General features: G+C 40.8%; 1 protein-coding gene and 5 non-coding genes across 6 annotated transcripts in view; all 6 read left to right on the top strand.

Annotated features, from left to right (window-relative positions):
- The first annotated feature begins 8,580 nt into the window (after positions 1–8,580).
- TRNAD-GUC (transfer RNA aspartic acid (anticodon GUC)) lies at positions 8,581–8,652 on the top strand. The gene has a single exon. It is a non-coding gene; the product is annotated as a tRNA-Asp (tRNA).
- Positions 8,653–9,461: 809 nt separating this feature from the next.
- TRNAI-AAU (transfer RNA isoleucine (anticodon AAU)) lies at positions 9,462–9,535 on the top strand. The gene has a single exon. It is a non-coding gene; the product is annotated as a tRNA-Ile (tRNA).
- A 124-nt stretch (positions 9,536–9,659) lies between these two features.
- Positions 9,660–9,731, top strand: TRNAD-GUC (transfer RNA aspartic acid (anticodon GUC)). The gene has a single exon. It is a non-coding gene; the product is annotated as a tRNA-Asp (tRNA).
- A 150-nt stretch (positions 9,732–9,881) lies between these two features.
- TRNAD-GUC (transfer RNA aspartic acid (anticodon GUC)) lies at positions 9,882–9,953 on the top strand. The gene has a single exon. It is a non-coding gene; the product is annotated as a tRNA-Asp (tRNA).
- A 180-nt stretch (positions 9,954–10,133) lies between these two features.
- Positions 10,134–10,207, top strand: TRNAI-AAU (transfer RNA isoleucine (anticodon AAU)). The gene has a single exon. It is a non-coding gene; the product is annotated as a tRNA-Ile (tRNA).
- Positions 10,208–11,307: 1,100 nt separating this feature from the next.
- Positions 11,308–12,037, top strand: part of LOC134603366 (patatin-like phospholipase domain-containing protein 6) — a 34,616-nt gene continuing 33,886 nt past the window's right edge. The window contains exons 1-2 of the mRNA XM_063449257.1: positions 11,308–11,414; positions 11,735–11,779. Of these exons, the coding sequence (XP_063305327.1) occupies positions 11,744–11,779 (36 nt within the window). The 5' untranslated portion in view covers positions 11,308–11,414; positions 11,735–11,743. The remainder of the gene's footprint in view (positions 11,415–11,734; positions 11,780–12,037) is intronic.

The following is a 12,037-nucleotide window of genomic DNA, read 5'->3' as shown; positions in this document are numbered from 1 at the left end:
TCACCCGACAGTGTTTGACTTGGACAGTGCCAAGGAATACAGCCACTAACACTGTGTTTAACCCTGAAATTATTTACATTGCAGGGTTAAAATGAGAGGACCACTGTACCCAGTCCAGTTTATTCAGATGTAGTGGTCTGAGTGACTTTAGCGGTCCTTTGATTTACACCCGAACTAATGACTTCGCCTGGGATTCATCTGTGGAGACTAATTTAATGGATGGGTCGACTCATATGGGCACAGATTAAAACACATTTGATTTGTGCATACCAGCTGAAACACATTTGTGCATGTCTAATAAAAACTGCATCTAAATGTGATCCGCACCGATAGATGAGCTGTCCATAGTCTCCCATATTGAATGTTTGTATCCCTGCATATTGGGAATTGTGGGATACCTACCAACAGCGTCATTTGGGAGAGGTGCAGTTACATTTGTGGTTACTCCTTTCAAGGGATACTATAAGTGCCAGGAATAAAAAGCTGTATTCCTGGCACTATAGCTCGCTTTGCCTCCTCCTCCCTCGCACCTCTCCACTGTGGTCAATCAAGGGTTAAAAACTCTTTATTTACTTACCTTATCGCAGTGGGCACATTCTCCCACCCATGTAGCTGGCAATACCCTTGACCTAATCTTCACTTATGCATGTACAGTATCTAATATCTGCAACACTCCATATCCACTCTCTGATCACCACCTCTTATCATTTGCTCTCGCATACCCCCTCACCCAACAACCTCAGCCTAACCCCCCTCAACTCAGGAGGGACCTTAATTCCCTTGATCTCCAACAGTTGTCAGCTGACATTGATTCACAACTGCTGTCCATCCCTTCCCTCTCCTGTCCTTCACTGGCCATCTCCATATATAACTCTACTCTTACATCTGCCTTGAACACTGCAGCGCCACTCCAAACAAGCACCCCGAGGAGGACCCGCCCCCAACCATGGCATACTAAATCAACACGCTATCTGCAAAGATGCTCCCGTTGTGCTGAACGCTCCTGGAGGAAGTCTCGTACCCAATCAGACTTTCTCCATAATAGATTCATATTGTGTTCATACAGTGCGGCTCTTGCCCTTGCCAAACAGTCCTATTTTTCCTCTCTCATTAGGTCATGTTCTCGCAACCCCAGGCGTCTCTTTGACACCTTTAATTCTCTTCTTCGCCCTGCTGTGGCCACCCCCAAAACTAACCTTACTGCTGATAACTTTGCATGTTACTTCACTGACAAGATTGAACAGCTAAGGAAAGAATTCTCCCCTCCTTGCCTTTCTGTTTCTCAACCACACATAGATCATGCCTTTCCTACCCTTCAGACATTCTCCCCAGCTACTGACCAAGAGGTGGCTGCTCTTCTTTGCTCCTCTCGCCCCACCACTTGCCCGCTCGATCCTGTCCCATCTCACCTTATCAGATCTCTCTCCACTTGTCTTGTGCCTTCTCTAACACACATCTTCAACTGCTCGCTCTCTTCTGGCATCGTCCCTGCTGACCTTAAACATGCCACTGTAGTACCTATACTAAAAAAACCATCCCTCGACCCATCCACCCTCTCTAACTACCGTCCCATATCCCTGCTCCCTTTTTCCTCAAAGCTTCTGGAAAGACTTGTCTTTAGCCGTGTGTCTCATTTCCTCAATTCCAACTCTCTCCTTGACCCCCTTCAATCTGGCTTCCGCCCTCTCCACTCTACAGAGACTGCCCTTATCAAAGTTACTAACGACCTAATCACAGCTAAATCCAAAGGCCACTACTCCATACTAATTCTTCTTGACCTCTCAGCGGCCTTTGACACCGTTGATCATGCTCTCCTTCTTCAAACTCTTCAATCACTTGGTCTCTGTGACTCTGTCCTCTCGTGGTTTACCTCTTATCTCTCCCAACGCTCATTCAGTGTCTCCTTTTCTAATGATACCTCCTCCCCCCGCCCTGTCTCGGTTGGAGTCCCCCAAGGCTCCGTCCTTGGTCCCCTTCTATTTTCTCTTTATACTGCCTCTCTTGGCAAACTTATTACCTCTTTTGGATTCCACTACCACCTGTACGCTGATGACACGCAGCTATATCTCTCCTCCCCGGACCTCTCCCCTGCCGTCCTGCAATGTGTCACTGCTTGCCTTTATTTTATCTCTGACTGGATGTCCTCCCGCTTTCTGAAACTCAATCTCTCAAAAACTGAGCTCCTTGTCTTTCCTCCTCCTAATACTGATCCTCCTCTTTCGCTCTCCCTTCAAGTTTGTGGTACCAACATCAGTCCATCCTTGCAAGCGCGCTGTCTTGGCATCATACTTGACTCTGGTCTCACCTTTGTGCCTCACATCCAGCATGTTGCCAAATCATGTAGATTCCATCTTAAAAACATAGCCCGCATCCGCCCCTTTCTTGCACCAGATACTACCAAGGAGCTTGTCCATGCTCTAGTAATTTCCCGCATGGATTATTGTAACCCTCTGCTGATTGGTCTTCCCAATAGCCGTACTGCACCCCTACAGTCCGTAATGAACGCTGCTGCTAGATTGATTTTCCTCTCTAGTCGTTTCTCTCACACCTCACCCCTCTGCCAGTCCTTACATTGGCTTCCTGTATGCTATATGAGTCAATTCAAGGTACTAACTCACACCTATAAAGCACTGAACAACTCTAGCCCCTCTTATATCTCCTCACAGATCCATAGGTATGTCCCTTCTCGGTCTCTCCGCTCTGCCCGTGACCACCTCCTGTCCGTTGTCCGCACTCGTACGGCCAACTCGCGCTTGCAGGACTTCTCGCGGGCGGCTCCCTTCCTATGGAATAGCCTGCCTACCGCCATCAGACTCTCCCCTAGTCTTGCATCTTTTAAGAAGTGCCTTAAAACCCATCTCTTTAGGAAAGCTTATGGCCTCCAAGACTAACCCCTACCTCACATACCTGTCTCTTGCCCTCTCCTAAAGGGCAGCCCACCTTATTTGATTGCAAATTCCTGTCCTAATGTGTTTTGCACCCCACCTCCTATAGAATGTAAGCTCAATTGAGCAGGGTCCTCTTCAACCTATTGTTCCTGTAAGTTTATTTGTAATTGTCCTATTTATAGCTAAATCCCCTCTCATGATATTGTAAAGCGCTACGGAATCTGTTGGCGCTATATAAATGGCAATAATATTAATAATAATAATACCTTACCCAAGCACCAATGTCTCTTGGCGCTGGGTCGCGGCTCTGCCTCGTCCAGCGACCAGCGGACGCTAATGCGCATGCCAGACAGCCACTTTAGGCAGACTTAGTTCTGTTCTGTTTTAAGTCCAGAATGGTATGCCGTATGTTGAAGGGTGCGATATTCAGGCACGTATATATTTTAAGTAATACTCTTGCTGATGTTTTTTTACAAGCTCAATGTATACCTGAATGTGATCCTCTGATTCACACGAGTTGCACATGACAGGTTAAAGGGACACTCTAGGCACCCAGACCACTTCTGCCCATTGGAGTGGTCTGGGTGCCAACTCCCATCACCCTTAACCCTGCAGGTGTAATTATTGCAGTTTTTTATAAACTGCAATAATTACCTTGCAGGGTTAACTCCACCTCTAGTGGCTGTCTACTAGACAGCCACTAGAGGGAACTTCCTGACTCATAGCAAAGATTTGTGTGAGGACCTCCAGCGTCGCTCAATTCCCCATAGGAAAGCATTGAAAATCTTTTTCAATGCTTTCCTATGGGGAGCGCTAATGCGCATTAGGTCTCTCCGCGGCGATCGTGGGGTTAATGGTGCTCCGGTCTGCCTCTGTATTAGAGGCAGACCGGGAGCACCCGATAGTGCTGCCCCAGCACATGTGCCTGCTCTGACAGCATGTCAGAGCGGGCACATGTGCTCAGTATACTCACCTCCGCCTCCCTGCACTTCCGGGTTCAGTGTGAAGTGCAGGGAGACGGATAAATTTTAATAAAAAATAACCCCTTCCCTGCCAATTGATCACTGACTACAGTGATCAATTGGCAGGGATTACATTTTAATATGATCTCATTTTTTTTAACCCCTGAGGGTTAATTCTTTTTTTTTTTTTAACCCTCAGGGGTTAAATTTATTTTATTAATTAATTTAAATATTTTACAATTATAAATTTAGCTAGCTGGGGAGGGTGGAAGTTAGTGGGGAATTGGGGGATTTAGTGTTAGGCTAACTAGGGGTTAATGTTAAGAAAAGTTTTAAAATAAGCTTTAAAAAGTTTAAAAATTAAGTTAAAACAAAAGTTTTAATAACATTTAAGTAAAAAAAATAAATAAAAATAAACCCTTTACCCAGTCCAAATAAAAATTAACCCCTTCCCTGCCAGTCGATCACTGCCTACAGTGATAAAAATACAGATCACAGTATTATACTGTGATCTAATTTTTTTTAACCCCTGACGATTAACTTTTATTTATTTTTTAACCCTCAGGGGTTACATTTATTTAATTAAATAATTTAAATATTGTATAATTAAATATTTTGCTAGCTGGGGTGGGTGGGAGTTATGGGAAAATGGGGAATTTACTGTTAGTGCTGCTTACTGCTAGTTAGGGGTTAACGGTTAAAAAAAAAAAGCTTAGAAAAATGTTAAATCTGTAAAAAAAGTTTTACGAAAGTTTAGGAAACTTGAAAAAAATTAATAAGCAAAACAAAAGTTTAAAAAATAGTTAAAAAGTAAAAAAAAAAGTTTTAAAAAGTTAAAAAAATCATTTAATAACGCTCATTACCACTACACCTGGTACAAGCTAGCGGAAAAATGATCCCACGCTAAGGTTCAAAATATGCCTTTTGAAATACCCTGGGATGTCTTCTTTAAGAAATGGTATGGCTTTATGGGGTATTTGGATTATATAGCCTGGTAAAATACTCTAAAATGGGACATGGGCACAGCGTAAAAATTTAAAGTTTGAAAAAAATGGAATGGCTGTGTCCCAAATGTGCCCCTCCGATGTCCACATATACATGGCAAAGGTACATACGGGGGTATTTTTGTACTCAGCAGACATAGCTGATCAACATATGAAGTATTATACAGTGGTAGTACACATATGGTTTGCAAAATATACTGTGCAAATTCACTTTGTGTGTCAAAAAGGCAGAAAAAAACGCTTATTACCACTACACTTGGTACACGCTAGCGGAAAAATGATCCCACGCTAAGGTTCAAAATATGCCTTTTGAAATACCCTGGGGTGTCTACTTTAAGAAATGGTAGGCCTTTGTGGTGTAGTTTGAATTTAAAACCTGCGAAGATGCTTGGAAATTGCACATAGGACCAGCGTCAAAATTCAAAGTTCGGTAAAAACTGATATGGCTTGGTCTCCTATATGGCACTGTAGCTTCACGAAATAGTGCCAAAGACATTCATTGGGGGTGTCTTTTTACTCAGAAGACTTAGCTGAGCATAATTTGGGGGTTTTGAACTTAGTGGCACATATGAAATATACAAATGCCCAGCAACAATGCAATCCGTATGTAAAATAATGCCCAAAATAATTTTTTACCACATACTTTGGCATATATTGGTGGAAAAATGGGGGCATGCTAAGGCACAATATGCACCTTATGAGATACCCTGGGGTGTCTACTTTTACAAATGGTAGGCCTTTGTGGGGTTTTTATGAACAGTCAAACTGTTATAATACCCCAAATGGAAACATAGGCTCATTAAATCCGTCTCTCAAAACTCTACTGTGAATACTGAAAAGGGCAGGTCTCTTGTATGGCACTGTAGCTTCACGAAATAGTGCCAGAGACATACAATGGGGGTCTCCTTTTACTCAGAAGACTTAGCTGAGCATAATATGGGGGCTTTGAACTTAGTGGCACATATGAAATATACAAAATGCCCAGCAAAAATGCAATCCGTATGTAAAAAGTGCACAAAATTATTTTTTACCACATACTTTGTCATATATTGGTGAAATAATGGGGGCATGTTAAGGCACAATATGTACCTTATGAGATACCTTGGAGTGTCTACTTTTACAAATAGTAGGCCTTTGTGGGGTTTTTTTGAACAGTCAAACTGTTATAATACTCCAAATGGAAGCATAGGCTCATTATATCCGTCTCTCAAAATTCGACTGTGAATACTGAAAAGGACAGGTCTCCTAGATGGCACTGTAGCTTCACAAAATAGTGCCAAAGACATAAAATGGGGGTGTCATTTTACTCAGCAAATGTAACTGAATACAAAATAAAACTTTGTATAGGAATAGCACACACCAACTTTACAAAATACACATGAGAAGTTCTTTGTTATAAGTTTGTGTGCCAAAACCCCCCAAAAATACAATTTGACTCCAATATTTAGCAGAGGTTGGCGGTGAAATGGCTATGTAGAAAGTGTCAAAACAACCTTAGGTAAATAGCCTGTGGTGTCTACTTTATATAAATATATACTTTTGTGTGGCAATTTTGTTTTATTTTATGGCTATTAAGCTTACAAGACAAACATACCAAATTCTAAAATCGCTCCACTTTAAAAGTTTATTTTACTCCTTGTGCTTTGTGACCTGTAACTACCAAAAAAAACTTAAAATCCCAGACACATTATATATTCTGTAAATCAGAACAACTAAATGAATTTATTTTTAATTACTTTCCTTAACCTGCACTAATTGTGCACACATTATTATTGCAAAAACTGTAAAAAAAATCTGAATTTTTCATTTCTTTTGCATTTTTCTGTATTTTTTAATAATAAATAAGCATTTATGTATATATATGTTAGATAAAATTAAAGCCCTTTCTGTCCTTTAAAAAACGGTATATAATATGTGTCGGTGCAATAAATTAGTAAAATGCAAATTGCAGTTGAACGCAAACAGCAAAAAATTCAAAAAATGCCGTTGTCATTAAGTGAAAGACAAGCTTCTGAAGCTCTGTCCTTAAGGGGTTAAAGGGAAAGTCTAAGCATGAAAACAACTGTATCTTAATTAAGTAATTTTGATGTTTAAATGATGTGCTGCAGTTGCTCTGCTTAATTCACTGCCATTTAGGAGTTTGTATTTTGTTTCTGCTTGGAAAGCAGTGATATCACTGCTGTTCTGGTTGGACAAAAATTATAATGTGGTTGCATCAAGGCAGGCAGCAATTTCTAAGAGTCAGGGAGAGAGCCCTGGTTTCTGTCAAACTGCTTTAACACAGTTTGGTAATAAATGGGGGGATGGTGTCCAGAGACTCTTGTCAGTTTAAACAGTACACTAGTGACTATGTTGCTAAGAATGTCCGTTTAAAGGGATACTCTAGTGTATTTCTGGCACTATCGCTCCCCATGCCTCCCCAATCCCTCGCGCCCCCTCCCCGGTAAATAAAGGGTTAAAACCCCTTTATTTACTTACCTTACCCTTAGAAGCTCCTTATCCTCCTCTGTCCCGCAACGAGTGGGCTCTAATGCGCTGTGAATAATTACCGTTGCAGGATTAAACTGACAGGGATAGTGCACTCAGACCGCTTCAATGAGCTGAAGTGGTGTGGGTGCCTCTAGTATCCATTTAATCCTTGCGCTCAAACTCCCACTACTCCCGGGCGACAGCAATGACTATAATACACATCAACCCCTGTACATACAATGTAAAAAAAATACTAAGAAAATAGTTAATTGTGCACTATCCCAAATTCCTATGCACATTTAAATAACTAGCAATATTTAATAACGTGGCAGGTGACCTTACACTCAAGTGGCTACCGGAGCGAAACTAAAAACCTCCAGTTATTTAAATGTGCGTAGGGATTTTGGATAGTGTGCAAGTAACGTTTTTCTTTAGTTTTTACCATAGGGTCAGCGTGCCTATAATGTCACTTTAAAGTGTCCCTCTTTGTCCATTTGAAGTGTTGAGAGGTATGCAGTAAGCACTAAGGAATACAAAGTTTAAGGTTTGGAGCAGCAGCAAGTACATTTAGTAAATAACCTTAGAAGCATTGGCTAGTACAGTTTCAAATGTCCATCATGCTGTAAATGTGAGCATGTGTATTATTATTATTATTATTCATAAAGCGCCAACAAATTGCGTAGCTAAGTACAATAGGTGGACAAACAGACAAGTATATGCATCAAGACGAGCTGGACACACAGGAACTGAGGGTTCTGCTCAAATGACCTTAAATTCTAGAAGGAGTAGGGCAAAGTGGCACAAACACCCTTTGTTGCCCGGGTACCTACCTTTACTTCTCTTTAGTTTTATGTGAACAGTGTCTGCATTGCAGGAAGTTTTCACACTGATCTGTTGGTATGTCAACCACACATAAAATAAAATACTGTATGCTGAATACAATATGGTTGGAACATGCATATGAAGAGTGCAGGTCAATTATAGTATATGATTTCACACAATTTGCTTCATGTCAATCCTCGTTAGTATAGTGGTAAGTATCCCCGCCTGTTACGCGGGAGACCGGGGTTCGATTCCCCGACGGGGAGGCATTATTTTTTTCTCTCAAATTATTATTTTTTTATAATTTAGTCTCTAAATTATTACCAGCGCTTGTAATGCGGGTCTAAACTTAAAATGTAAATTAAAATCATTCAATATACAAGAATATATTTGTCAATTATAGTATATGATTTCACACAGTTTGCTTCATGTCAATCCTCGTTAGTATAGTGGTAAGTATCCCCGCCTGTCACGCGGGAGACCGGGGTTCGATTCCCCGACGGGGAGGCAGATTTTATTTAGGGAAAAAAAAATATTATTATATGTATGCTCTATATCTATATATGTTTACTATAATCTAAAAGCCAAAAATCGGGAAGTATCACTTCAGTACCTTATCCTATGAAAAAAATATATATTTAAACACAGAACTAAACACTACTGAGTGCCTCCCTCACCACAAACGACAGAAACGTAGTGTAGCGACAAAATAAAGCCAATTCAGGACTCTCTAGTCACTGTGTTAAAATGAATGTTGTGCAAATGAACAATAAAGTGCAAAAATAGCAAACTACACACTAAAAATATGTGTATAAATGCCAGTATCAATATAAAATTCCCCTTTTCAATGTACACATGTTGTAAACGAGTAACTCATACATTTTCTAATAAGTATTTTGTTTAAAATATTTCTTATAAAATATCCTCCAAAATATCATATAAAAGTCCTATGTTACAATAATTTACCAGAAAAGGATGGGATGGTAAAGATTTAGGAATATCAGAAATAAAAAAAAGATGGAAGACATATAGTGCAAAACATGATTGAAACTACTACGCTTTTGGTTTTATAATCTAAAACTGACAATGACTGGGGCAGGAAAATAGACTATACAGTTACTTGGTAGTATTTGGTAAGTGATGACAATGTCCATGGTGTGATATTATTTTTTAAGTCACCACTGATTAACATTGCTACGCATTAGAATGCAACATAAATCCTAAAATAAAGCATGCCTTTAGTCTTTAAATATACATGTTTTACACATAAGCTGCTAACACATGAAGACACCACTTTGGACTTATTGCTATGAATTGGCCGGTTAGCTCAGTTGGTTAGAGCGTGGTGCTAATAACGCCAAGGTCGCGGGTTCGATCCCCGTACGGGCCAATATCTATTCTTGTTGTTTGTTTTGGTATCACTTCCTAAAAATATACCACCTTTTATTTCACATTTATTATTTTTATAGTCCAATATTTAAGAAACCTATTTCTTGACAATTGTGTATCGCCAATCCTCGTTAGTATAGTGGTAAGTATCCCCGCCTGTCACGCGGGAGACCGGGGTTCGATTCCCCGACGGGGAGGTATAATTTTTATAATTATTTTTACCTGCGCTTGTAATGCGGATCTAAACTCAAAGTGAAACTTAAAATCATTCAATATACAAGAATATATTTGTCAATAATAGTATGTCAATAATAGTATATGAGTTTCACACATATTACTTCATGCAATCCTCGTTAGTATAGTGGTAAGTATCCCCGCCTGTCACGCGGGAGACCGGGGTTCGATTCCCCGACGGGGAGGCTGTATTTTTATTTTCTTGTTGACTGCAAAATAACTTTTGGTCTACATTTTATGGAAATGTCATTCTTTTGTTTACTTTATAACATGTAGGAGGAATACTTACATGCAAGAATACACAATTTTGCAATAAACACGTATCCATGTACATTTCCTCTCCTCTTTCACAACTTTTGATATATGGCCGGTTAGCTCAGTTGGTTAGAGCGTGGTGCTAATAACGCCAAGGTCGCGGGTTCGATCCCCGTACGGGCCATATTATTTTTTCTTTCTTTTTTAATTGCTTATTATTAATATTCTTTTAATCGAATCCTTTAGTGCCAGGAAAATAAACCCGTTTTCCTGGTACTATAGGCTCTTGGAGTGCCCCCCTTCAGTCAGTTACCTTAATTCAGCGCCGTCTCCCAGCACTGGTGAGCTCTTCTCCCCCGTCGATGTCAGCTCCCGAGTGGAGCCGAATGCACATACGCGACCAGCACATTTAAACCTGCCCATAGGAAATCATTACTGAATGCTTTCCTGGTGGGATCTCATTTGACACTGGACTCTGTGAAACTGCTATGTTTTTAGCTGCAGGGTTAAAACTAGGGTGCCCTGGCACCCAGACCACTTAATTGAGCTGAAGTGGTCTGGGTGCCTGTAGTGGCCCTTTAAAGGACCACTATAGTGCCAGGAAAACATACTTGTTTGCTGGCACTATAGTGCCCTGAGGGTGCCACCACCCTCAGGGACCCCCTCCCGCCGGGCTGGATGGAGAGGAAGGGGTTAAACTTACCTCTTTTTCCAGCGCCGGGCGGGAAGCTCTCCTCATTTCCGGCTGAATGCGCATGCGCGGAAGGAGCCACGCGCATTCAGCCAGTCTCATAGGAAAGCATTCACAATGCTTTCCTATGGACGCTGGTGTCTTCTCACTGTGATTTTCAGTGAGAAGCACGCAAGCGCCTCTAGTGGCTGGATTAACGCAATTATAAACATAGCAGTTTCTATGAAACTGCTATGTTTATAGAAAAAAGGGTTAACCCTAGCTGGACCAGGCACCCAGACCACTTCTTTAAACTGAAGTGGTCTGGGTGCCTATAGTTGTCATTTAAACTTTATGATAAGGATTCAAAACAGCCATCCAATTTATGTTCTCATGCTCATGGCTTGGAAAAGGAATTTCCTAGGGAGTTAATTTTTTTTAAAGGAAGTGCAAGTGCAGTGCATCTACACTCAGAGCCCACAAACAGCTCATCATGCAGAGCACTGCTGACAAGAAGGGGGTGTCGCGGGGATATGGTGTGATCACACAAAGCAGCAGCTAGAGGGCGATGCCAAGCTTTGCCAATCTAAAGATGGCTGTTGCATTAATGGTTGGCGCCGAGTAATGATGTCACCAGTTCCCACTACAGCTTGTTTACTGGTGAAAAAGAAGGTCAAAGTCTTCAGGACAAAGGTGGAAAGTGCAATTAACTGTGAGAAAGGTAATGGGAATAAAGTCTAGCTTCTTATCTTTACCTAGGGTGATGTATTATCAGCTAATTGTTGGAAACATGAAATGCAATAATAGAAATAAAATGTGTATCTATTATTTCAGGATAGGTTATTGTTATATTACAGAGCTACTGTGATTTTGTAGTGATGGGGAATGTCCAGTAAGTTAGCAGGGACTTATGAACACAGGCATAATTTTGACATTTTAATCACTGGAGCATGATGGGAAATGTAGTCCACTTGTTACTGCAGTTCAGAGAGGTTGGTGTACCCAGTGTGGAGATGTAAGGTGGCTTTCTTCTCTCTGCAGGAGCAGTCCATGGAGCAGACCAGTCACCAGGAAGGAGTGGAGATGGTAAGGATGCTATGGATACAGATTCCACTTGATATTCACTTAGAATGTTCTGTATAAAGAAGGACAGAGACAGTGTTAGTGCTGTATAGGGCTGATTTTTTTTTTTTTTTTACAGAACATGCTTAGAATGAATAAAATAAAAATTAAAAGCATTAATAGATGTGTTGAGCATACAGGATACACCTGTAAGGTACCAGGCACTCATCAGATCGCATTAATCACTTATTTATGCCTTTATAGTTGAGCATTCTTGGTCAC

The sequence above is a fragment of the Pelobates fuscus genome, chromosome 3 (assembly GCF_036172605.1).
Source record: "Pelobates fuscus isolate aPelFus1 chromosome 3, aPelFus1.pri, whole genome shotgun sequence".
Taxonomy (NCBI): domain Eukaryota; kingdom Metazoa; phylum Chordata; class Amphibia; order Anura; family Pelobatidae; genus Pelobates; species Pelobates fuscus.
Note: the sequence above shows the minus strand (reverse complement) of the source record. Positions and strands in the feature narration are given on the sequence as shown.